At 41.7% G+C, this 26,588-nt stretch overlaps 3 protein-coding genes across 8 annotated transcripts in view; 1 reads left to right on the top strand and 2 right to left on the bottom strand.

Annotated features, from left to right (window-relative positions):
- Window positions 1-26,588, bottom strand: part of LOC121718967 (interferon-induced protein 44-like) — a 247,328-nt gene that overhangs the window by 20,650 nt on the left and 200,090 nt on the right. The gene's annotated exons all lie outside the window — the stretch shown is intronic.
- LOC121718989 (interferon-induced protein 44-like) lies at window positions 1,933-18,494 on the top strand. 3 transcript variants are annotated; one of them, XM_042104478.1, is made up of 7 exons: window positions 1,933-2,022; window positions 3,208-3,262; window positions 3,520-3,553; window positions 4,311-4,509; window positions 5,852-6,004; window positions 6,209-6,419; window positions 18,426-18,494. In XM_042104478.1, the coding sequence occupies exons 2-7, from the start codon at window positions 3,220-3,222 to the stop codon at window positions 18,437-18,439; spliced, it is 654 nt and encodes a 217-aa protein (XP_041960412.1). In that variant the 5' UTR covers window positions 1,933-2,022; window positions 3,208-3,219; the 3' UTR covers window positions 18,440-18,494. The 3 variants fall into 3 exon arrangements, with proteins under 3 accessions (XP_041960412.1, XP_041960410.1, XP_041960411.1); XM_042104476.1 differs by lacking the exon at window positions 18,426-18,494 and having other exon boundaries at window positions 6,209-6,735; XM_042104477.1 differs by lacking the exon at window positions 18,426-18,494 and having other exon boundaries at window positions 1,949-2,037; window positions 6,209-6,736.
- Window positions 18,526-22,839, bottom strand: LOC121718947. 4 transcript variants are annotated; one of them, XM_042104403.1, is made up of 3 exons: window positions 19,480-21,672; window positions 19,193-19,244; window positions 18,547-18,564 (listed from the first exon to the last, which is right to left on the bottom strand). In XM_042104403.1, exon 1 carries the CDS (start codon window positions 20,674-20,676, stop codon window positions 19,567-19,569), a length of 1,110 nt encoding a protein of 369 aa, XP_041960337.1. In that variant the 5' UTR covers window positions 20,677-21,672; the 3' UTR covers window positions 18,547-18,564; window positions 19,193-19,244; window positions 19,480-19,566. The 4 variants fall into 4 exon arrangements, 3 of the variants coding, with proteins under 3 accessions (XP_041960336.1, XP_041960335.1, XP_041960337.1); XM_042104402.1 differs by having other exon boundaries at window positions 18,526-18,564; window positions 19,193-21,672; XR_006034057.1 differs by lacking the exon at window positions 19,480-21,672 and adding an exon at window positions 22,420-22,839 and having other exon boundaries at window positions 18,542-19,244.

The raw sequence follows: 26,588 nt of genomic DNA on the forward strand, positions 1-26,588 counted from the left end.
CATGATTTCTCCAGGCCTTGATTGAAAAGGGCTCCAGTGTCTGTGTATGTAGTCCCTTAACTGAGCTCTACACCACAACAGACATGTTGGCATTTGTTCAGTCACTGCATCCTGTTTTTTGAGACGAAACCAAAAGGTTTTATAAGAAGCAGGAACCGAAGACATGCCAATGTAGTTTTGATAGCCGCCAGTATAACAACACACAGCATTTTCCACCTCACAAAGGTAAAATACAGATAACCGATTTCAAATACACACTGGGGAGATGTTACATTCCTCGTGCTAAAAAAACATCACCAACAGAACAGCCTTCAAGAGCACTTCACTGGGGTTATCAAGCAGGCACATTCTTTGATAGGCTTGCTGTTAAATTAGGCCAGAATTAGGGCTTGAGAATGCTCAACAATAATATCTGGCATCCCAGACTCACCACCCTCCACACTCATGATGGGTCCTCTACCAATAAATACCGACAACAAACCAAACCAAACAACCCAAGACCACCAACAAAGCAGCCTCTGCGCAACAAATAGGTTTTACCAGCAAGTGCTTATGCACCGTTGATGCGGCCTCTAAGCAAAGCTAGAAGCCTAAAAGAACCAAACCACAAAACAAATGCATAACAAATACACTACAAGAATCATTGCCTACAGTACATACTGATGCATCATGGTCATTTCCATTCAATTTTAAAACAGCCCATCACCCATATAGCATTAAAGATTACATAGACAAAGGACAACTTCATATATTGAAGCTAGAGCTCTTCACTCAATTACAACCATGAAAAAAAAGACCATAGTGCAATATACAAACATCTATCCTCATCCATGTGAGAGCTGTTTGTGTCTCTGTCCCATTGTAGTGTGTCTTTCAAGCTAACAGTCAATGACTTTGATGTGTATTATAAGACCTATGTACACCATCTATATAACATACATGTGTGAACAGCATAAAGACTTTGCTTTGCCACCCCATCTGCATGCCACCCTTATGCACAGATTACAGCTCGATATTCAGCACCATTATCTCTGACATCCTGGTGGACAATTTCCCCCTTATTGACTGCCCTCAAACGTTTAAGGTAGGCACCACCTTCTCCGCCACCCTGACCCTCAGCACAGGCTCTCCTGTATACGCATGACTGCACACCCATCCACCCCTCCAATACCATCATTAAGTTTGCGGATGACACTACGGTCATCGGCCTCATCAGCGGAGGGGATAAGACTGCGTACAGGGACAAGGTCAATAAGCTGGCAGGCTGGTGCTCTGACCACAACCTGCTGCTCAACACCAGCAAAACTAAGGAGATGGTCATAGACTTCAGAAAACACAAGGGGGATCCAGCCCCACTGAGCATTAACGGGGTGTTCTGTGGGTGTCCGCTCCTACAGATTCCTTGGGACATACAGTATATAGCTGAGGACCTCTCCTGGACTGCCAACACATCACATCCACTGTGTTAAAAAAGGCCTGACAGCGACTCCACTTCCTAAGGGTACTTCATCTGGAGGAGAAACTGTTGTGGCCTTTTACCACAGCACCATCGAGTGCAATCATTGCCGACCTCTCAACCTCCTCCTTATGGTAGGCCTACAGGTGCCTCAAGAACAGGACTCAAAAACAGTTTCTTCCCCTGGGCCATCAGGTTCCTGAACTCATAAAGTGTGTGTGCACTATGATGAGTAAACGATGTATTGCTTACTTCTCTCTTTTATTGTTTATATTTATCTTTATATTTATCTTTTTATTGTTTATATTTATTATGCACTGACCAAAGAAGCACTGCAATTGCATTCTAAATCTGATGTGCAATGACAATACAGATTCTTCTCATCCTATCATGCCATCCCTGCCACCTCGTGTTCCACCGCCCCTGCACAAGATCCCCCTCCCCCCTGAAACCTGATGCCACAGCATATCAAATCATAACATTCAAAGGAATCCTCATTTTCTTTTGTGCGACGATATCTAACGTTTCTCAGCGGACCTTAAGAGGAGACGGCTGGACACACAAAGGTACTTTCTTACAATGTATGTTACAACAGTGTGCAAATGAAAATAAGAAACTTTTTACAAAAGATCTAAAATTGTTTTTTTTTATTACTTTTTTGTTGTTTTCGATATGTAAGGCCTAAAAATGTCTTAAAACGTCGGACCTTGTAAGAAGGAAAAGACTCAGTAACAATTAATTGGTTATTTTCTATCACACAACACTGTCCACAATTACGAGTGAAGAATTATATTAGATTTGGAGCAGAAGATTTCCATAAGATTTCCAGGATGCTTTTCTCTTCTATTGACAGCCTTGTAAATCCAGCTCCAGAAAAAAACATATTTTCACCAGCTGAGCTTTGCGCTTTTTCACTTTAACAAAAAAAAATGGGTGAACCAAAATCACTTTATACAGAACAGAATGTGTATATATACCCCCTTATGTGAGCATATTGACAAAGGTTGATGAAGAAGTAATGCAACAACAACCCTCTACCTCACTTGACCCCAGCCCCATCCCGCCTTTTTAAAGCCTGTGTTAAATAGTGGTCTGCCATCCCATGGTGGTCTTTGAAGGCACTGCAGGTGGTCTCTGATGGCATAATGTCTATCTACTTACTCTATATTTCTCTATAGCTGCTTTCAGACACGTCCTCCACAGCATATACAGAGCTTTTTCAAACGGAGGTCCGACCTGACCCTTCGGATAATTCAGATATGATGCTTATATGCTGACATTATGCGGTCATGTGTGTGAATAACACCAACGCACATGAACAGAATCTCTGCATGTTCTTCGTTTTGTTCAAATACAAGATCATTTACTTGATGTCCGTCGGACTGCAGTGTAAGTTTAGAATTCCAAATAGCCGGTTATGTTGTTCAGATATACGGCCCAAACTTGCCTTGACATCTGCAGAACATGCAGACTTACATGTAGGTCTGAAAGCAGTTTATATCTCTGTACTATTTATGGTGTGTAAGGGCTCAGGGGATTACAAATATGGGCCTCAAATATGAAGATTGCCCACAGGTTCACAAATGAGAAGTGGCACTTGTAAGAAGAGTTGATGGTATGTTGTTCTTAAAGGTTGTGTATTTTTATAAAACATGTTTGATATATTTTGTAAAATGTTTCATGTCCTTAAGGATCAAAATGACAACAGAACATTCCTTTACCAGATAAGCAATCTCATTTTTCCCTCTCAGAAACAGCCAGACATGGGCGGATCAGAATCTAAGGAGCACCCTTCCTGCTCTCCATGTAAGGGCATACTTCCTGTTGGACTAAAGCAGCAGCACCCCTAGTGGATACAATAGTCATAACTGCCCATACTATTCCTCCAGCTGTTTCCAGATTGAGATTCATTGTGTCACAGATATGAAAGACTAACAATGTCTGGCTATGAAACTGACTAATCCCAGGTGTTTTGTTCATGGGAACTATTCTTGTCACTAAGGGTTTTTGGTGTTCAATTCATTAGTCAATTAATTCATTAGTATAATGTGTGTGTTTCACAGTGCTGCAAGAACCATGGAGGATACTGGATTGGAGGTGAGTTCACTGTCTACCAACTAACTGAGATCTAAGTGTGTGTGTGTGTGTGTGTGTGTGCATTATAGGCCATCTCAACAGCACAAACAAGCTTTCCTAAGGTACTGTACAGTATGTCAAGTGTGACAGAAAACACTAAAACATATTTTAAAGACATTTTATAGAACATTAAGTTAAAGTCTGATTCATTTTACTTTCAAAGTATTTGAGGTTTTAAACGTTTCAACTTGAATCCCTCTTGAAAAAGATTGAAAAGGTTTATATTGATGTAATCTTTGTGATTTGTCTTGTTGTGTGTTGACTGTTGTCCAATGTCTATGGATGTTAAACTGTGCCCTATCTAGGGACTTCCGAGGGAAAATAACCAAAGGGTAACTCTGGTACTATGCAAGAAATTACAACTTTTATGGTTAAAATTGTAGGTAAATAATAAATAAAAAAAATCTTACGCTGTGTCAATGACTAAATGAGATGGGTTACTTTGTTTTCAATAAGAATTACCTAATTGGCGGCGACGCAACTGAAAACATCAAAAATTGAATGAGACCTGATGCAGCGGATATGCATATTTAATGAATTCAAAGGACAGAGAACATTTAATACAACTGTCAACACACGCTTGCAGTTAGAACTGCAGATGTATGAACTACAAACACTTTACTTCAATAATCTCTGTAGTGTCGTTTGATATTTTTATTATTCAGCGTGTTAATATTCAGCCCACATTATTCATGCAAATCAATGTTTAAATGCCCAGCAAAAGGGATGAGATGAAAGACCATTTGAGGAGACTGGAAATCAGCAATGAAGATGTTAAGCATCTCCGTATCCTGGTTCATGGTCCAGTGGGAGCAGGAAAGTCCAGCTTCATCAACTCCATAGACAGCATCTTTCAGGGGCGAATGACCAATGGAACCACAGCTGAAGGAAATGCTGGACACAGCTGCACAAAGACAGTGAGTATCTCATTTAAACTGGGAAAGACTCACCCCTCTAAACCGATCCTGGTCACAGCACCAGAAAATGCAGAGGTCAGACCATAAAATTCCAACCCAGAGTCGTAAATATAGCCTGCATGTGTGACCTGTGTTGCGTTGAACCATGTAGCTCAGCCTTGCACATGCTTTACATAACATTGCACCCGCAAACAGCATCACCTCGGATCAGAAGTCGAGCGCACTAGCAATCGAAATAAAAGCCCAGGCTAGCTCTCCTACCAGCACTACTATTAAGATGTCGGGAGGTAGATTTACCAACGTACATACTGCACAGCTATGGACCGTTACACCATTACACAGATACCATTACACATCCTCATATACGGTCATGTACTCTGCCTATACTCACTAAATAGTATAGAAGTGCCAAGGTTTTGGTACTTGGTCGGTAGTTGGTGCTGTTGTTGTGCTTTCACCATTTAGGATGTTCATGGCCATTGACTTCAATCAGAAGATGCCAACGTAAACCAGATTGATTGGTCACTATATCACACTCAATTTCCAACCATTAGTTCACATTTAAAGGTCATATGCAGGCTAAAAAAAAAAAGATTTGAAAGTCATACCGTGGGCCCTATCTTACACCTGGCGGAAAAGCGGGACGCAATCTTACACTCAATAAAGGGGATGACGTTTTCGCCATGTGCTCCACTTTTATTAAACCCAGGGATGTGACACTTAATGACATAAGGTGTGGTCTGGCCTGGCCATGATCCAAAAATCACTACCTTACACCCTCTGAAAAGGATTACGCCACTGACTAAGGAAAACCTGATCTATAGCGAATGGTTCATATAAAGCACAGTTGAAGACACACTGTTCCGAGATGTAAGCAGCCCTTAGCAACCAGTGTTAAAGTGCCTGTCAAATTCGGTGGAAGCCTAAATTATTATTAATAAATGTATACTCGTCATATTTTGCCTTTTTCAACACAGTTTATGACAGTTAAGGAATTAAGGGTATGAGAAAAGGTTAGAGATAATTTTGCTTTAATACTGCAAGACACTTTTTCACCTGGACCGGTATCATTAAGTTCTAGTTGTGTTGCGTTCAGTCCAAGATGGCGGAGGCGCAGCTCGGTCATGGGCACATTTGTTGCTATGGAATGTTAAGTGTCGCCTCTTGGTACTTCTATTCTCTTTGCTATAACCACCACATCCTACTATCCATTTCTGAAAAGGGACCCATGAATTGGGAAATGTTGTGCCAGGTGTAAGATAGGGCCCATACTGTTATTTGTAGCTGCAGTATTTGTGGACTCTTAACTCGTTTATAATAATGAGAATGTTGTAATTTTCAGTACAAAACCAACAAAATTAAAAATGGAGAATATGGATCCTACTTACGATTTGTCATCAGTGATGCCATGGGTCAGGAAACAGGCGATTCCAACGGAGTGCAAACAGATGACCTGATAAAAATCTTGGAGGGTCACATCAAAGAAGGGTATAAGGTAAACACAACTACAGGCAATAGTTAATTCATGTCCAATCTGTTAATGTCTCCCATATACATTTCCCCCTCCAGGTTAAATTAATTTTCAATTTTCACCATCCAGGTTAAATTAATTTTCCATTTTCACCATACATGTTAAATGAAGGGCTTGCAACTAACTACAGGACATTGTTGTTTTTCATTTTTCTATTCCCTTGTACAGTTCAATTCTGCAAAGTCTTGTCAACAGGAGGAAAAGGAATATAACAAAGATCCAAGTCTGAGTGACAGGATTCACTGTCTGGTCACTGTCATTCCAGCAAGTAGTATCCTCTGGTGTGCTGACAAGAAAGTTTCAGGCAATGTCATGCAGGAAAAGGATGAAGCCTTCATCAACAAGATCAAAGATGTCAGAGCATGTGCCAGCACGATGGGCAAGTGCTTTTTACACCATTGACCCTGACTGAAGACCATTTTTTCACACTTGATGCCCTTGTGGCAGAACAAAGGCTTATTGTGTGGCTATGCTACATGACAAAGATAAAATAGACCCCACCATTTAAATCAGAGGGAATAGCCCTCATAAATTATATGAAATATAATAAATAATTGTGAGGGCTGAACAATACCTTTAAAATTCAACCCTAAAAAACACCAAAATATTCATTTATTAATATAAATCTAATTTTCAGAAATTAGAATGGTTAATCTGAAAAGCAAGCTTGGAAACCAGACTCTCTGACTTCACAGAGAGTCTGGCCTAGATCCATAGGCAAACGTTTATTTCCGGGTGGGAGGGCACAGTTTGCAATGTTCTCAATGCTCGAGTTCATGTGACGAGACACTAATGATGCTTTGATCGAAGTTTCATGTTATGTCAAGCCTTCTTAGTGTTTGAAAAATAGCGATTTTGACGCGACCATGTAGCCTACTAAACTAAAGTTAGACTCAGGTACGTTCGTATTTCAAGTGACAAAATTAAGGTATGACTAAAGTTTAGCTGACGATATAACATCCTACTCGACTGTGACTTTGTTCGTGACACTCCTGTTAATAGGCTAAACTAGAAAGAGCTAAAATAACTCACACCAACCTTAATTGCGCCTTTTATTCACATTTGCTCAAAGATTTCATATGTATAAGCCCTTTTCGCTCCCTACGTTGATGTATTCCAAGCGGTCAGCTGCTTCGGGGGCGGGGACATAGGAATTGAAACACCATGCCTGTGTTATGTAATTGCTCTCAGGGACGCCCTCTGTTCGCTGGTTGGTTCAGCTGCCCAACTACTGAAGTAAACGAGGGCGAATCAACCTATTCCAGACGGAATACTGTAGGGAAAAGAAATTGAGCGGAAGTACGTAGGCAGGCAGGCTACTAAAAAAAGCCCCCCTGTGTGAGAATTTCTCCCATCTAGTGGTTAAGTGTTATATTGTAATCAACCTCTCAAGCGCTGCCTCGTTTTAAACTATGGTAGTCGTCACACATAAAAAAAACTGGCACTAGTTCCGGACTCTTAGGCGCATCAAAACGTAATTTTTTCTCTGAATAAGCAATAACAAAAGATTAAAATAATTTTGTGTACTATTCTATTGCCATTGCTTGTGTGTGATGCCAATGAAACAGTCTCTCGGACATGGAATAAATAGTTTAATTTTGCCTGTTGTCCGAGCTAGCTAGCCAGCTAGCTAATGTTAGCACAATAAACGGAAAGTGAATGGGAATGGCTAGTTATGTTTGCTAGCTAGGTAACAGCTGAAGACTTTTGGTTTAACTTGTATATTGTTGCAAACTGTTACACAGAATTAATCTTTTATTTAATAATTAATACAAAAAAAATGAACAGATTTACTTCATAGGTGTCCCGTTATTCAGAATTATAATTATAGTAATAAATATAGCTGCAAGCAGCAATGCGGGGGCCTAGCAGTGCGCTATAGCAGGAATGGCATTGCCATGGCATGAGCAAGCACTCACAGCAAGAGGCCAAATTACACCAATGTCCTTGTGCGTTCTCACAATCAGCTACCATGTCCCTCTACCAAGTTTGGACCAAGTTTGGACTTCATACACCAAAGTGTTGCTGAGATGTGAGCTCACTTTCTTTATTACAGCACCCCTAGAGGCCAAATGAAACCACTTTCCTTGCATGTCCTCACAATCATCTAATATGTCCATGTATCAAGTTTTGAACTTCATACAATGAAGAGTTGCTGAGATACAGTATGAGTCAAGTCAAGTCAAGTCAAGTTGGCTTTTATTGTCAATTTCTTTACATGCACTGGTCATACAAAGAATTGAAATTTCGTTTCTTACTTTCCCATGCAGACATAGACATGCTTTAAATACAGACATAGACATACTATGGACATAGCCATAGACAATAAACATTAAATTAAAGTGCAAGACTGAAATATAGAACATGTATGTATCAAAATAGAAATATAGGACATATATTAAAAAAAAATAGAGGTAGTTGTGTTGTATATTTCTATAGTCTTAACAGTTACATGAAGTAACTGGGGGGGGGGGGGGGGGGGTTTGGTAGACAGGATCCTAGTTTCCTAGGTTCCTGGTTGGCTGGTGGGTGGGGGGGGCTGTCAGTGATGGGAGAGTGGGTAGAGTGTTCAGCATCCTGATTGCTTGGTGGATGAAGCTACTTGCCAGTCTGGTGGTGCGGGAGCGGAGGCTCCTGTACCGCTTTCCAGAGGGCAGGAGGCTGAACAGTTTGTGTGCAGGGTGGGTTGTATCCTTGACAATCATTAGTGCTTTGCGGGTGAGGCGGGTGGTGTAAATGTCCTGCAGGGAGGGGAGTGGTGCTCCAATGATCCTCTTAGCTGTGTTAACAGTGCGCTGGAGGGTCTTCCTGTTCTGATCTGTGCAGCTTCCGCCCCACACTGTGATGCTGCTGGAGACGATGCTCTCGATGGTCCCTCTGTAGAATGTAGTCATGACAGGAGGCGTGGCACTTGCCTTCTTCAATTTGCGCAAGAAGTAGAGGCGCTGCTGGGCTTTCTTCGCCAGTGATGCTGTGTTGGTGGTCCAGGAGAGGTCGTCGCTGATGTGCACCCCCAGAAATTTTGTGCTGCTCACTCTCTCCACAGCATCTCCGTCGATGGACAGTGGTGGCAGTTGTTTGTGGCCTCTCTGAAAGTTGACAACGATCTCCTTGGTCTTGCTGACATTTAGCAGGAGGTTGTTGTCTTTGCACCATTTAGCCAGCAAGTCTACTTCTTCTCTGTAGTGAGCCTCATCGCCCTTAGTGATGAGGCCCACCAGTGTTGTGTCGTCCGCAAACTTCACCAGATGGTTGGAGCTGTGAGTGGTTGTACAGTCATGTGTTAGCAGTGTGAAGAGCAGGGGGCTGAGCACACACCCTTGAGGGGCCCCCGTGCTCAGGGTCAGAGTGCTTGAGGTGTTGTTCCCGACACGTACTGCTTGTGGTCTCTGCAACAGGAAATCCAGCAGCCAGTTGCAGAGGGAGGTACTGAATCCTAGCTTGTCCAGTTTGCTGATGAGTTGTTGTGGTATTATGGTATTGAATGCTGAACTGAAGTCTATGAACAGCATTCTCACATATGAGTCTTTATTGTCTAAGTGGGTGAGGGCTGGATGGAGGGCAGAGCAGATTGCATCCTCCGTGGATCGTTTGGCTCGGTATGCAAACTGGAAGGGGTCCAGGGTGGGGGGTAGGGTGGCTTTGATGTGTGACATGACTAGCCGTTCGAAGCACTTCATGATTATGGGCGTGAGTGCTACAGGACGGTAGTCATTGAAGCATGATGGTGATGATTTCTTTGGCACGGGTATGATGGTGGCAGTTTTGAAAAGTGATGGGATGACTGCTTGCTCCAGAGAGGTGTTGAAAATGTCTGTAAAAACATCCTTCAGCTCTTCTGCACAGTCCTTCAACACTCGTCCTGGTATGTTGTCTGGGCCTGCTGCTTTGCGTGGGTTAATGGTGGCTAGTGTCCTCTTCACGCTGGCAGAGGACAGGTACAGGGGTTGGTCGTGGGGGGGAGGTGGGGTTTTCTGTGGGTGAGTGTCATTTTGTGCTTCAAAACGGGCGAAAAAACTGTTCAGGTCATTTAGCAGAGAGGTGTTGTTCTCACAGCTCCGTGGCGCAGGCTTGTAGTCAGTGATGGCCTGTATGCCCTGCCATAGGCTCTGTGCATCTCTGCTGTCTTTGAAGTGTGTTGTTATTTTGTCTGTGTAATCCTTTTTTGCCTTCCTGATGCCCTGGGACAGGTTAGCCCTCGCTGTTCTTAGGCCAGCTACATCTCCAGCTCTGAAGGCTTTGTCTCTGGCCCTCAGCAGTCTGTGGACGTCTCCTGTCAGCCATGGCTTCTGGTTGGCCCGAGTGGTGATGTGTTTTATTTCTGTAACATCATCGATGCATTTGGTGATGTAGGAGGTCACAGTGTCTGTGTATTCCTCAATGTCAATGTGGTTGTTGTGGGTGGCAGCTGTTTTGAAGATATCCCAGTCTGTTGTTTCAAAGCAGTCCTGAAGTTGTGAGACGGCCCCCTCCGGCCACATTCTCACCTCCTTCAGAACCGGTTTGGTGACTTTTGCTCTTTGTCTGTATCGGGGCATTAGTAGGATGCTAATGTGGTCTGATTGCCCGATATGGGGGAGGGGTTTGGCTTTGTAGGCTTCTTTCTGTGGGGTGTAAACAAGGTCCAGGGTGTTTTGTCCTCTTGTTGGGAAGTTTACATGTTGGTGAAATTTTGGTAGTACAGTTTTGAGATTGGCGTGATTGAAGTCTCCAGCGATGATTGTGAAGGCATCCGGGTGTTCACTTTGTTGTTCACTGACGGTCCGATACAGCTCATTCAGTGCCATGCTCCTGTCACTGTTTTTGTTGCTGGGGGGGATGTACACCGCGACCAGCAGAATCGCGGTGAATTCCCTGGGGAGGTAGAAGGGTCGGCACTTAATAATCATAAACTCCGCCAGTGGAGAGCAGTGTCTGTGTACTACCGTAGCGTCTCGGCACCAAGCATCATGTGTGTAAACACAAACTCCTCCACCACGTCTTTTGTCTGCTAGGGCTCGGTCTGCTCGATAGCACGTTAGCTGCTCCAGGTGTATAGCAGAGTCGGGGATGTTATCGTTGAGCCATGATTCAGTGATAACAGTCACGCAGCAGTTACTCACTGTCTTGTTTGCTGATCTTAGCAACCGAATGTCGTCCATCTTATTGTCCAGTGATCTTACGTTTGCCAGGAATATGGATGGTATTGCTGGGCGAGTTGGGTTGGCTGCTAGCCTTGTTCCGACGCCAGCTCGCTTGCCTCTCTTCCTTGTCCTGGCACACCGCTTGCGGTGACGCCGGCCAGGTGAAGCAGACGGGTCCGTTGTTGTGGTAGGCAGGCGAAGTATTCCCAGTTCAGCCAGCATCTCTGTTGAGCCCACTTCCTGTATTACAGCGCCCCCTATAGAGGCCAAATGATGCCAAATGATGCCAATTTCACCGTGCCCTCACAATCAGGTACCAAGTCCCTGTACCAAATTTGGACTTCATACATCAAAGCGCTGCTAAGATAGGAGCTCACTTCCTGTATTGCACCGCCCCCTATAGAGGCCAAATGATTCCAATTTCCTAGTGTGTCATCATAATCAGGTAACAGGTCCTTATACCAAGTTCGGACTTTGTACACCAAAGCGTTGCTGAGATACAAACTCACTTCCTGTATTACAGCGCCCCCTATAGAGGCCACATGATGCCAATTTCCTAGTGCGTCCTCACAATCAGATACCAAGTCCCTGTACCAAGTTTGGACTTCATACATTAAAGCATAGCCGAGATGTTAGCCCACTTCCTGTTTGGGGGTTTCATCGCCATATTTGATTGGCTGTCACGGGCAAACAAAAATTAAATTAAAAAATCTGACAAGTATCGTTTGTGCGGCTCGGTCTGAAGATCATCTCCGCCAAGTTCTGTGAATATCGGAGGAAATTTGTAACCGCTGAAACTTTTCGTAGAGTTTGGACTAAATCCAATATGGCGGAGGTCCAATATGGCGGAAAGTGATGGGATAGGGGTCGATGAACTTGGGATGTTCCAAGGATTAAGACGCTACCTCAATTGTGAAAATCAGACAAAAGAGTCAAGGATCACGTGCATGAACGCATGTCCAGCATTGAACTGGTGGTGGCGCTAGAGTGTTCAATGTATATGCATAAAAATTGCTGTGAGTGATTGGGACAGTGTCCTGACTAATGGTATTGAGTTTTGTTATGTTAACTAAAAGCGTCACGGAGATGTTAGTCCACTTCCTGTTTGGCGGCTTCATCACCATATTTGATTGCCCGTTACGGGCAAACAAAAATGAAATTAAAAAATCTGACAAGTATCATTTGTGCGGCTCGGGCAGAAGATCATCTCCGCCAAGTTCTGTGAAAATCGGATGAAATTTGTAACCGCGGAAACTTTCCGTAGAGTTTGGACTAAATCCAATATGGCGGAGTTCCAATATGGCGGAAAGAGGAATTACAGTAGTGGATGGAAAGCTGCTGGCTTAATGTTATAATAATAATAATAATAATAATAATAATAAGCTTTATTTGTATAGCACCTTTCATACACAGAATGCAGCTCAAAGTGCTTTACATTTGAAGCATGTAACACATGCTTAATGTTGGTGTGAGATTCCTGAAAAAAAAAACCCTCGTACCAAAAAAACCTTGTGGTGCCACCTCAGGTGCCATTAGCCAGCCTTAGCATGTTTTTAGCATATGTCGCAATTATTTGACTTTATACACAGACATTTAAGACTGCCAGCCTTTACCCTTTACCCCTCACAAGCACGCCATATGGCAACTGAGGCAAGGAAAAACTCCAGGAAGAAACCTTGAGCAGAACCTGACTTAATAGGAGGAGCCCATCTATTCCTAATCCATAGAAGCCAACCCCACCAGCCAATCACATAAGAGTATTTTTTCTCTCTGGATGATAACCTGAAATAACACACGTTCAGCAACTTTTTTGGTAGTCTAGTTCTAGAAAAACTGTGTTAGGTTAGTTTATCAACTGTCTCTGGGTCTAGAAACCAGATATATATATAATTTCAATGTCGGAATGTTAGGAAGACATGTGGCTTGTAGAAAATGGGTTCATAACTTACATTGCTGAATGTACTGTAGGGAAATTCTGCAGATGAATGTTTTTTTCTATGTGTAACCGACTTTAACCAGTCAGTTACATGATTAATAACTAAAAAGTCTTTCTATGGCTAGAAGTGATGTAGAGGAGGCGAAGAGTTGATTTGTCAGCATTTATTCCTGGTCTGGAAGACAACAGACAGGGCAATCAATGGCGACATGCAGACGAAAAGAGTTCTGGCATCCCCTTTCCAGACTTCCAAAACGTGAGAGACAAATAAAAATACATATATATACTGTAAGCTACATAATGTAAGCTATATACTATTCAGTACATTTTGTTCCAAGATGATCCAGTGTGAAATAAACAGCCTACAATAGTAGTAGCAATGCACTTGATCGTATAGTATAGGTTACAATATACAAAACATGAAATAAACCGTACAGTAATAAGAGACATGACAAATCTTGTTTTTTTACAATTATCTAAGGCAAACATACCTGGAAGACAACAGACAGGGCAATCAATGACGACATGCAGACGAAAAGAGTTCTGGCATCCTACAAAGTAATGCACCCGTTAGCACCCAGTCAAAAGGCTACTCAGATAACAATCGGTTTTCTTCAAATGAATTTACGACGCTAATTTGCATATTCAATCTAATAAAAAACTAGATGTACCGCATAGCGGTACAAAATATGACCGCCGCTCAGTCCTGTACATCCGTTCCGCGAAAATAAATCACACTTCAATTTGTCTTCATATTTTACTCCATCCCCCACTCTTGAAACTTTTGTGTATGCTTGTTTGGCATGCCTGAGTGTGTGTGTGCGGCTGCACAGAAAGTAGCCTACTGGTGCTGAAAAGGTGAATAGATTGTAGAATAGCCAAAGAAGATGTAGCATTGTTATAAAACCTTTAAAATCTCTAAACAATCACAAGTAGGGCAGTTCATCACAGTTCATCCATTGCAACTGGATTGATGAAAGGTCACTTACACCTGTAGGCTACATTGTATTTGGGAAAAGCAAAAGGTATCAGCATAATGTTATTTATTTATTTATTTATTTATTTATTTTTTATGTATTTTTAAACAAAAACATCTCTGTCAGTTCCATGCCGTTTTCAACAGCTATCAAAAACAAAGGTCATTTTTGGATGGATGGATTTTTTGTGAATGTTTCTTCTTCTACATAAGATTTTAGTCATCTTTAGTTCATGTAATACTTTATTGTCAATGCACAAATTAAGTAACAGTAGTCTGAAACGTTATTGTTAATGCACAAATTAAGTAACAGTAGAAACGAAATGCTGTTTTACATCTAACCAGTGGTGCAAATAACTGACATGTCCAAATGGGCCTTGATGAAATGCGTCGCTAGACTGTTCATACACATTTTAACGGGCCAAAGTTGAAGAGCTTTTGTCCGTTATTGTTAGTGCAAATATAGGCTGATTCATGTTCCCTTGCATTGTTTAACTGAGGTCCATGGCTAGTCTGGCTTTCATCAGACCAAGCTCAATCTTTTAAGAAATCAAAAAATAAATAGCAGGCAGATCAGGCTGGGTTCACCCAGCCTAGTCCATAGGCACCCGATATTGTTTAATTTTCCGATTGAGATATACACGCTCTGGCTATTCTAAATGCAAAAATGCATCAGGGAGTTATGACAAAACGGTAACTAACAAACTAGATCCTAATAGAAAGCTGTTAGCTTCCCTAAGCTACAGGTAGGATTATAAGGTAGGCCTATTTACAACATAAATTGTCAATAGGCTATGCTGGCGACACAAATAAAATCTCCTTTGGAAACCAATGGCTTACGCCTTACAGTATCAAGCGGACTTAAACTGTCATATCGTGGCGAAAAGTTTTAATAACATTCAAGCAGCTCCATGAGTCAAGGAAAGCGCGAATGAAGTAGCCACTTCTAAATGGGACCCACTACACAGTAGCTTAAGGTGTGTTGCTAAAGCAGCCATAATGAAATGAAGGTGTCATTGTTTGGATACTTCACACACACGTGCTTTTTAATTTCACAGACTACAACTACCAAGCTGTAATCAAAGCACATCGATTCCCCTCTCACACCCTGCACGCACTTAAAACAAAATAAACAGGCGTCTCAGTCTCACGCATGTATAGGCAAAACTGTATCAGACCGGTGTAACGTTGGTAAATCTTCCATTGCACAGAATGATTTTGTAGCACGTGCAATAAATGACAGTCGAAAGATACAAACAGTGCTGCTATACATTTGCTTGGTATAACCGCATTTATAGTTTTCTACAAATGCAATAAATCAAATGCCTCCATCACTCAACCAACGCTAACGGTAACATTACCTAGGTCCTTATTGATATTACAAGATTAACGTACCTGCAGTAAAAACCAAGCATGTCCAATAAACATCCTCAGATTTATTTCGGCTTCAAGAAGAAATGGGAATTACACTTCATGTGAACATCGTCCTATCCTTATTAGATGTTCGCTGCGGTAAATTACAGTCCTTGTATGAAGCGTCCATTGTTTTATCCAACCCACTTTTAACTTCCAACAAAATTACGTCTCACTGCAACGATGCGCCATCTAGTGGACAAACGACTACTTCTCGCCAATACTGAAAATGCAGCCATGATGATGATGATGAATATTTATTTTGGCTTTCTTTTAATCCTACTGATTTTCATTTTTTACTGGGGGGGGGGGGGGGGGGGGGGGCAAATCACAAATGAGTGATTATGAGCCAGGTTGATGTGGGCCCTTGAGACCAACATACCATAAAAGATTCACAGAGAACTGTGTCTGCCCTACCCTCCTTTCGGGGGGTCCAGTCCAGCGGGGGGGCTGCAGATGAAAACGAAAAATGACGGTTCCATGCTATCCATGTGGGGGTACATGCCCACCAAGTTTTGTGTACCCCGGTCTTTCAGTGTCCCGGGAATCCTTGTTGGTGTACGTCACTAAATGTACACATAAATTATTTTATTGTAAGGCCCCCCATGAACGAAAGTACACAAAACTTGGCATGCATTCAGAGGGTGTCATAATGATCCTACACTTTTAATTTCGTGCAGTTTTGACCTTGTCAGCCAGAGATATTGAGATGAAAACACCTAATTTTTTGCTTTTTAATTTTTAACTAGGTGGCGCTATACATGAAATAAGTGGTAATGGGATGGGTTGACATGCCCCCTTAAGACCAACATACAAAAAAAAGGTGGACCTCCTAGGCCCTACGGTTCTCGAGATATTCACAGAAAACTGTCTCCGGCCACCTACAGGCCAGTTGGTGTATAGTAACATAAATTAATTTATTGTGTGGCCCCCCATGAACGGAATTCCACAAAACTTGGCGTGCATACAGAGGGTGTCATAATGATCCTACACTTCCAATTTCGTGCAGTTTTGACTATGTTAGGTCACAGATACCTTCAATTACACCACCTCATTTTTACTTTTTTGTGTTTAACTAGGTGGCGCTATACATGAAATGAGTGGTTATGGAATGGGTTGACATGGCCCCTTGAGATCAACATACAAAAAAAAAAATGGTCCACCTAAACCCTACGGTTTTCGAGATATTCACAGAAAACTGTGTCTGCCCTACCCTCCTTTCGGGGGGTCCAATTCAGCGGGGGGGCTACAGATCAAAACGAAAAACGATGGTTCCATGCTATCCATGTGGGGTTACATGTCCACCAAGTTTCGTGTACCCCGGTCTTTCAGTGTCCCGGGAATCATTGACGGAAATTTGGGCATGCGAAAAAGAAAAAATAAAAAATAAAAATTAAAAAAAAAATTTAAAAAAATCTGACTAAACCTATATGACCGCCGCTTCGCTGCGCGGCGGTCATAATAATTTGACTGATGGCATTTCACTGCGCTAGGCCACAGATTTGCCTGCAAACAATTTATTAGGCTGTCTGCCAGTGGCGACTCATAAGGGAAGCCAAGGTCAACACTTTTATATTATTTAAATGATAATAATGACACAGTAATTTTGTTTTAAAGTATTCATTTCTTAAGAAATACTACACATTTGATGATGTTTATCTCATTTGTAAATGGTGCACTGTCACTTTAAGCCCATTGTGTGCCACTGTCCACACATTCTCATAATGATCTTTTTTTACCAGCTCCATTCCTATGGCTAGTCCACAAACTCAGACATTGTTTGTGCCACATGTATAGCACAATATTAACAATGATAAGCATGATATTAAGTTGGCACAAACAGCTTTCATTCCTTTGGAAATAGATGCATGTATGACATGATGCTTGCTTGACATTTTCTGTTTGCAATTAAATGTGAATTATGAGCCTGGTAGCCAGTAGCCACCTAGCTAGCTGAGTGGAATGCGTTTCAATCGGCATATCAATGTGCTTCATGTAAACAAATTATTGAATAGGCCTACTTCAAGACTCACCATTTCCATTACACAAAGGCAAAGACAACTCTTCATATTCTTGTCCACTTTACAAATCACAGTGAGTGCAGCCTATGTCATAGTGACCTGGATCTCATAGTTTATAACAGTAGTGAGAACCGGAAAAATCCGCAATTTCCCCTAATCTCGTATTTGTTGCCTTCATGATTTGCTTTTATACGTTTCTTATATTTAAAAGAAAATATCAATCACCATCAACAATGACAAGCCAGCTGGAACCTGCCACTCGTTTTCTCTCCCTCTCGTGCGTGCTTAGATGGGGTTCTCAATTAAATGCAGTAGGCTAGCATAAGTTCAAGTTGGATCTTAATGGAGAGGACTCGAAAAGTATCATCTTTATGTAACATGCTGTTGGTGCATTTTGACATTGTAAACGTTCTCTAACAAGAGTGCAAATCAGTTTGCGGTAAAGCTACTAGTTATTGGCTAAATGTTGGTCGTTTCTCTGTCTCTTGGTGCCCTGCACACAGTGCGTAACGCATGTGGGGGTAGCGGCAGCGCTGAACTGTGCTCTGGACTGGCCGCTTGTCTCCACTATTTTTTTTTTTTTTAGACTGGTCCATGATCAGGAAATTTAGTTTTTGACTCGAGACATGTCAAGTCGTCACAAGTCAAAGAGGCAAAGTCCGAGTCAAGTCTCGAGTGAATAGTATTCAAGTCCAAGTCGAGTCGCAAGTCATGCCGAATTTTATCAAGTCAAGTCTGAAGTCATTAAAATCATGACTCGAGTCTGACTCGAGTCCAAGTCATGTGACTCGAGTCCACATGTCTGAACGGAACCATTAAAAGATTAACATATATTACAAAAGAGATATGGGGAAGTTCACTAAAGAGACAAAACTTTATTTATACTTAATTATGCCTTTGCTACATATGCATGCAGATGCCAAAGACTGAGCTGTATTTCTCATATGTCCCTTGCAGGCCACCGTTATTTTATAATGGTGCTCGTGTAACTTGCATTGTGTTTTACTGGTGATACACTCGGAAACGATGATGGTAGATGAAGCAGGTTTATTTGTCTGCATGGGTCAGGAAATACAACATGAGGGAAGACAGTGAGATCTGGTCCGCCTGCAGCAGTTAACTTCTCTTCTGCTCTCAGACACAATTCTATTAGGCTACTACACTAAGTATCTAAGCATATTTCATTTCAGGTCCAGTATGAGGTGAGGTGTGTCAATAAAATAATACAAAATAAATTCCAAAAGGGAATAATGTGGCATAAAAACATGAGTGTGAATGTGTAAATGTATGTAACTGTATAAGTAAACTACTTATATATCTAATCTGTTGAAATCTGTTATATTTCTAATTAGATCTAATTATATTCTTACATGGGGGTGATCATCCAGTATGATAAAATAAATATAAACAGTAGAATATGCAAACATTCAATCAGAGAGTGAATTCGATATACCACATACAAATACAAACACTACTTCATCTATTTTCATTAGTAAACACGCAAAACAGCGCTCATAAAAAGGTAAACACTCCACTCTTGTGGTGATACAGCGGTACTGCATTTAGAACGCTACAAAGACGTTAATGGCTAGTCATTCTAGCTCGCGAATGCTAGCCATGCTACGAGTGAAACATAAAACATTCACGAAACATAAAATCAAAACAACAAATACAATTGGTTACCTGCATGGGTCAGGAAATACAACATGAGGGAAGACAGTGAGATCTGGTCCGCCTGAACAAAATAAATGTGATATTAAAATTTGCACTAAAGCCATACGATCGTGCTTCAAGGTCAACCGAAAATACAAAACCAAATAAAAGTTACAAGACAATACAAAACATTGCTGAAACGCGAGTTATGTGGATGAACATACATAATGATTTTAACAATAGATATAGGACATATATAATACAATTTATAACACTTTTAATGACTTTTAATGTGGACCCTCATTTGCCCAGCTTACCTGCAGCAGTTAACTTCTCTTCTGCTGCAGGACACCCACAATGCAACTACTGTACAGAATAATTCCAAAATAAAAGTCTTGACCCATTTAGCAGGATTTAACAATAACTATATGGAGCACTTTATTAACACCGTTACATACACCCCCCTTAAATACTGCTAAATTGGGGACGTACCATAAAGAGAATATCAAGAAAGAAAAAAAAGAGAGAGAAGAGAGAGAAAAAAAAAATGTGGTCATTCGCCTGTACGGCAAACGAAAGGGTCGGTCATCGGTCAAATGGATGCGATGGACAACGTCTCTGGCTTCTCCACAGTCCATTTTGTCTCTTGAGAAGATTGACTCATATCTCTCAATGACTTGAAGCAGCTCGTCTTTCCAGTGTGCTGACACCTCACAAGACTCCAAGTCGATGTCAGGAAGATTCAGGTTGCTCAGGACATGTTTAATCTCGTCACTGGATCTGGGCGTTGAAGCGGGACAGGCATTCTCAGCGCACTGCACATTTGACTTGATCTGTTCTGGTTGTGGTAGTTCTTCCACAGCGATACAAGGGGACACATCAGCTATCTTGGTGTTCTTTCTCAACACGACTCTGTGGTTGGTTGGATTGATGACTTTCAGCGGAACAGAACCATCTCCCCAAAGCGGTGTGATTACTCTGCCGACCATTATCTGCTTTGGTCTTGACCTTGACTTTGTCGGCTCAACGATGACTGTGCTGCCCACCGACAACACTGAAGACACGGGTAGCTTTCCCCAAACCAGGTGTTCTGTCTGCGGCTCTAATGTCACACTTCTCTGGAGCTTCACAGTGCCTACTCTCTCTGGCACAGACTCACCTCTCCACCTCTCAGTGTTGGAGAAAAGGGACAAAAACTTGTGACACTCATCACTCTGGATATGGCTGGGCGTGGACATAAGTCTCCAGTAGCCGGTCGTCCCTTTCAGCTGTGTCAAGAGCCTCTTGATGGCGTTGGTGCCCAGGATCATCTCCTCAGTCTGACCTGGCACAACTAGAGTAGGGACCGTCATGGAACAACCATACATCGACACTTGAAGGTCATAAATCGCTGTGGGACTGACACGATGGCCTCCACAGCCAACAATTACAATGTTGTGCGCTGACTGCTTTGTTATATCTGGACTGCATCTCAATAAACTAGCTTCAGCAAACTCGCTAAGAGTACATACCATGGATCCACTATCGATAAGGGCTTTAAAAGTGGGGCCATTCTCAATTGAAACTGATGTGTAGAACAGACTATCTGATCTTGGAACTGTAATTGGTACAGCTGACTTAAAGATTCATAATCTGAAAAAGCTTCGAAGCTAGAGGTGGGAGGCTCACTCTCAAGATCTACGTGGTCCTCCCCTACACGCAGATCAGTCAGTTTGACGGCTGGCTGATGGGTGCTGCACTCCCGCCTCTGTGTGGACATTTGTTCCGTGGGTGATCAGGTGAGAAACACTGGAAACACAGTCTGTTATCCCTACAGTGTGACAGAGCAGAATGAGAGGAGTCTTTACAGACTAAGCAAGGTGTGTCGTTAAGGCCTTGAATCCGAGGTAGGCCACTGGGCTTCCTACTAGTCGGTCTGGACTGGGCATTGCTCATGAGAACTTTCTCCAGCATACTAATCATCCTCTCCAGAGAAGAGTGATCTGTGGGTGCAGACTGTTGTGGAGACCGCGGGTTACACAGGGGCGCTGGGCTAGTAGCCACCTCTATTCTGTTCACAGCCACCTCCCTCTCCAGGACTGTCTTATCTTTCCTCTTCCCTGCTGCTCTGATGAATTTCTCTGAGTGGTATTCATTCAAGACTTCCTGCACCTCAGAAGCAGACCACTTATCAATGGTCTTAGAACGAAATGTGAGGGCCAAATCAGAGTTCGGGCAGTTCCGAATGAACATTCGTGTCACCTCAATGGACAGATTGTCTTGCTGCTTACCCTGTTCTTTGAGACATTCCGCAGTGACATCAGCAGCACGGTTGAGGCGCAGCCAGTAGTCATAGGGGTCTTCCTGTGGCTCAGGGAGAGTGGTGTAAAAGTCTTGCAGAGGGAGAGGTGAAAACTGCTGACAACTGAAATGCTTCCTCAAAAGACTGTACATTACATCTGGGTTACTCCTGATGTCGACGCCGCTAGATTTCATGCCCACTCTGACAACATCCTTGGCTTTGCCTCTTAAGTGAATGAAAATCTCCTCACCTTGTTCCTCAGTCGGCAGGCCACCCTTCCTGATGAAGGTCCGCATGAGCTCAATCCACTCTTCAAGTGTAACAGAATCTGATGAGTCACCTCTGAAGGTAGGAGGATCTCTCACTTTCCTCTGACTCACTACGTGAAGCTGAGATGAACTAGATAAAAAGTCCTGAGCTGGAGTGTGACTGTCCTGTGTGTGTGTACTAGCTGTAGCTGCTGTTGGGCTAGGCCTGCTCAAGTGTGTGAGAATACTGTCTGTGAGCTGCTGACCTATGTGTTGCACAATGTTACCCATCTGACCTACAAGGTCAAGAGGAGTGGACGTGTACGGGAGCTGGTGTGCGGAGGAGCTATCCTGTTGTGTGGGAGCAGTGTGTGGTGAATCCCTAATGAGAGGAGGTAAAGCATGGGCTGCCATCCCTACACTACAACCTACATCTGAGCTAAGCTCTGGAAAAGGGAGAGGCGCCCCAATAAACCCCTACTCCGACCAACACTACCCGGAGTCTGGAAGTACTGAGATCTGGTAAACTGTGAGCTATCCATTACAATGAAAGAGTAATATAGAAAAGTAGAAAGTAGAAAAGTAGAAAGCAGAAAACCTATGTACACTATAATACAAATACTACCATCTCACATCACAATCATATAATTACATAATTCACATGCTGCAGGTATACTGAACCATATGCACTCAACAGATGTTAAGCCAAAAGAGGACAACAGGCCCACCGGTCCGAAGAGGCGTTGATCGGCGACCAACTGGAGAACACGGGATCACGGCACCACTGTAACTTGCGTTGTGTTTTACTGGTGATACACTCGGAAACGATGATGGTAGATGAAGCAGGTTTATTTGTCTGCATGGGTCAGGAAATACAACATGAGGGAAGACAGTGAGATCTGGTCCGCCTGCAGCAGTTAACTTCTCTTCTGCTCTCAGACACAATTCTATTAGGCTACTACACTAAGTATCTAAGCATATTTCATTTCAGGTCCAGTATGAGGTGAGGTGTGTCAATAAAATAATACAAAATAAATTCCAAAAGGGAATAATGTGGCATAAAAACATGAGTGTGAATGTGTAAATGTATGTAACTGTATAAGTAAACTACTTATATATCTAATCTGTTGAAATCTGTTATATTTCTAATTAGATCTATATAAACTAACTAACAATCTATATAGATAAATATAAACAGTAGAATATGCAAACATTCAATCAGAGAGTGAATTCGATATACCACATACAAATACAAACACTACTTCATCTATTTTCATTAGTAAACACGCAAAACAGCGCTCATAAAAAGGTAAACACTCCACTCTTGTGGTGATACAGCGGTACTGCATTTAGAACGCTACAAAGACGTTAATGGCTAGTCATTCTAGCTTGCGAATGCTAGCTAGCCATGCTACGAGTGAAACATAAAACATTCACGAAACATAAAATCAAAACAACAAATACAATTGGTTACCTGCATGGGTCAGGAAATACAACATGAGGGAAGACAGTGAGATCTGGTCCGCCTGAACAAAATAAATGTGATATTAAAATTTGCACTAAAGCCATAAGATCGTGCTTCAAGGTCAACCGAAAATAAAACCAAATAAAAGTTACAAGACAATACAAAACATCGCTGAAACGCGAGTTATGTGGATGAACATACATAATGATTTTAACAATAGATATAGGACATATATAATACAATTTATAACACTTTTAATGACTTTTAATGCGGACCCTCATTTGCCCAGCTTACCTGCAGCAGTTAACTTCTCTTCTGCTGCAGGACACCCACAATGCAACTACTGTACAGAATAATTCCAAAATAAAAGTCTTGACCCATTTAGCAGGATTTAACAATAACTATATGGAGCACTTTATTAACACCGTTACAACTGCGTAGGCTTGTCATCTAGTTTTGCCTCAGTGCCTTCACTGCCTGACCACCGTTACCATGCACAATAACAATACAGTCAATAAAGTGTATGCCACTTGCATAGGTTAGCTATAGTTTAAACAGAGAGTCTGTCTCAATTGGTGTACTTACGTGAGTACACTTTTGTGTAGTACACTATGTGCACTGTGTGCTTACTGGCGGAGTGCGCAAATTTTAACAAAATAGTATTGTCTCATATCAAACACTAACTCCGTGCACTTCACGGAAATGACGATCGCAAACATTTTAATATAACTTTATTGGCGTCCTCAATTCGACAGTGACATGGTCATACTGTGTCAAAACATGAACCGTTTATGTTATAACTTGCTTGTACCTCCGTAAAGTCTGTTTTCCACTGCTGCTGCTTCAGCTTTGTCAACCGCGATTACCACGAGTTTGAAAACGCTCCCTCCCCTTCCGCTATTTGGCTAAAATGGCGTCCGTTAAGGGCGAAAAGTGTCCAGCGTTGCACACTCAGCTTTTTGACCGTTATGAGTGCACCATCCGGGAACTTGCAGCGCCCTTCGTGTCGTTGGAATTTTCAGTGTGAACACCCTCATGCACTCAAATTAGGTATTGTAAGTGCAGAAGTACGCGATTTGAGACACAGTCAGAGGCTGTGTAGATTCAACACAGATACATGTATCTAGCTAGTTTTATGTTTTTGAAGCCAGCAATGCAAGACTGAAATAGCCTAAGCTACATGAAAGCATAGTGCCAGTTCCTTAAGAGTCTGTACATTTTAAAATGTGTGAGTACATGAGTATATGAGCCTAGTATCGTCCTGATCCCCCATGCCTTTATGGGTATCTGTGCATCCTTACTTCAGACTGTAACATCATTTTGCCATTATCATCAATGCTGTTATCATCTGAATAGCTGCATGACATCTTCAATGAATAAATTAAATGCAAAACAAATACAACCTCACGTTGTTTTCACTGAGAACAATTCAATAAATATCTCACCTTGTAGCGCTGGACATTTCTGCAGCAGTCTATCGCGTTGTCACAGTCACCAAAGTGGTTAACTAGCTAGCACTTAGTGGCTAATATTCACGGGAGAAAAAGACCACCATCCTCTCTTTGGTCTAGGAACTCATACACTCAGACCGTTTATTCTGCGCATGCTCACAATAACATCCCAGTGCACGCAGGCACGCACATCACTGCGTAGGCTACTTTAACATGGCTTTGCCACTTATATTATCAAATATGCTTAACACACCTTATACTGTATTGTTCAGTTAACCAAATATACTGCAACAGAGTATTTTTCTTGTGTTTGTTTCTCTGGACCAAACCCTCTGAAATGTGAAAATGGATCGTTTCACACACAATGCAAAGCTAAATGAATGACCATGTCTCTGCTGGTTGTAAAGCACATTGCGTTACCATCAAGTAACTAGTTTCCTCTAACAGACAAAATGTGTCACAATAGTGATAGCATATAAGAAATATTTCTCTCGTTTCCCACATTACAACTAGATACCCAATGGCTGCACTACTGTATATTGTCACATGACCATACAAGATTACCTATATGCAGTTTTATTAGGTTTACTTACCCAAGGTTGTTAACCGTTGTGCAGTCTAGGCAAGAAGTGATAAGATCTGCTAAATATATTTGCTAAATTCCAATGGTTTCAGAAATGTTTTCACCCTTGATGTCGTATCATTGTGCTTTTGACATTAATAAGCTACATGATCAGCATTTCATCTCTTGTAGAAAGACTCACAGACCTCACAGTCTGCAGAAGAAAGACTCCAATCTCAAGCAACCAATCTCACATTAATCACTGTGATGCAAACGTATTCTGTTGTAAAACTAAATATCCCCAAACTAAGATGACATCTACAGGATTTAAAATAACTGGAAATTATATGAAGTCGTGAGCAGGGAGAAAAGATACAGTTCAGCCACACACAGGCATAGAAAGCTTTGACTGTGGCACAAGAATATCAGGACAGTGATGTTATCCTTTTGTGAACTCTGCACAAACAATACAATAATTACTCTTTCACTTTACAAGAATGTTGTAGGATTACTATTATCTTAAAGATTAGATTAAATTAGATTAGATTCAACTTTATTGCATTTAGCAGAGTGTAACTACAGAGCCAATGAAATGCAGTTGACAACCAGCCAGAAGTCCAAAGAGGCATTAAACACAGGACAAGTGCAGGATGAGTACAGTATCCTGTACAGTTATGTAGACAATAGAGTTTAATTATGTACAACAGTGAATAGGTGGATTTTCCAGGTGACTGATAAGAAGTATAGAGGGTTATGTACAGAGTATACAGTTGTGTGCAGAATAATAGCAGTGCTTTTTTTTTTTAAAAAAAACATCCTTAGAATAGCTGTTAATTACATAATATCAGTGCATTGGGAACACTGCATGTTCAATTTCAAATCAAAACATGACCAAAATTGATCAAGTTTGTGTTATACCTTTACAGAAAGTGAAGAAAAATGAATGTAGGACTGTTCTCTGACACTGTGATCAGCAGCACCGGAGCGCCACAGGGAACTGTGCTCTCTCCAGTCCTGTTCACCCTGTACACATCTGACTTCCGCTACAACACCGAGTCATGCCACATGCAGAAGTTTTCTGTATTGTACAGTGGAGTTTAGTTATATGTTTATACTTACACTTATGTTTACCACTTCTGCTGTAAGTGCATGTTGTGTGTTATGTCTGTATGCTACTGAGACCCTTGAATTTCCCCTTGAGGATCAATAAAGTATCCATCTATCTATCTATCTATCTTTCTATCTATCTATCAAAAGTTTGCATTTTTCTTTACAAACTCAAACATTTACTGTTTAAACTGAAAAAAATTCTCAAGATTTTGCTTTACTTTGAATCAGTGCACTAATATTTAGTTGCATTACCATATTTCTGAGAATTACTTCACATCTGTGCTGCATGGAGTCGACCAACTACTGGAG

Source organism: Alosa sapidissima, chromosome 9 (assembly GCF_018492685.1).
Source record: "Alosa sapidissima isolate fAloSap1 chromosome 9, fAloSap1.pri, whole genome shotgun sequence".
Lineage (NCBI taxonomy): Eukaryota > Metazoa > Chordata > Actinopteri > Clupeiformes > Clupeidae > Alosa > Alosa sapidissima.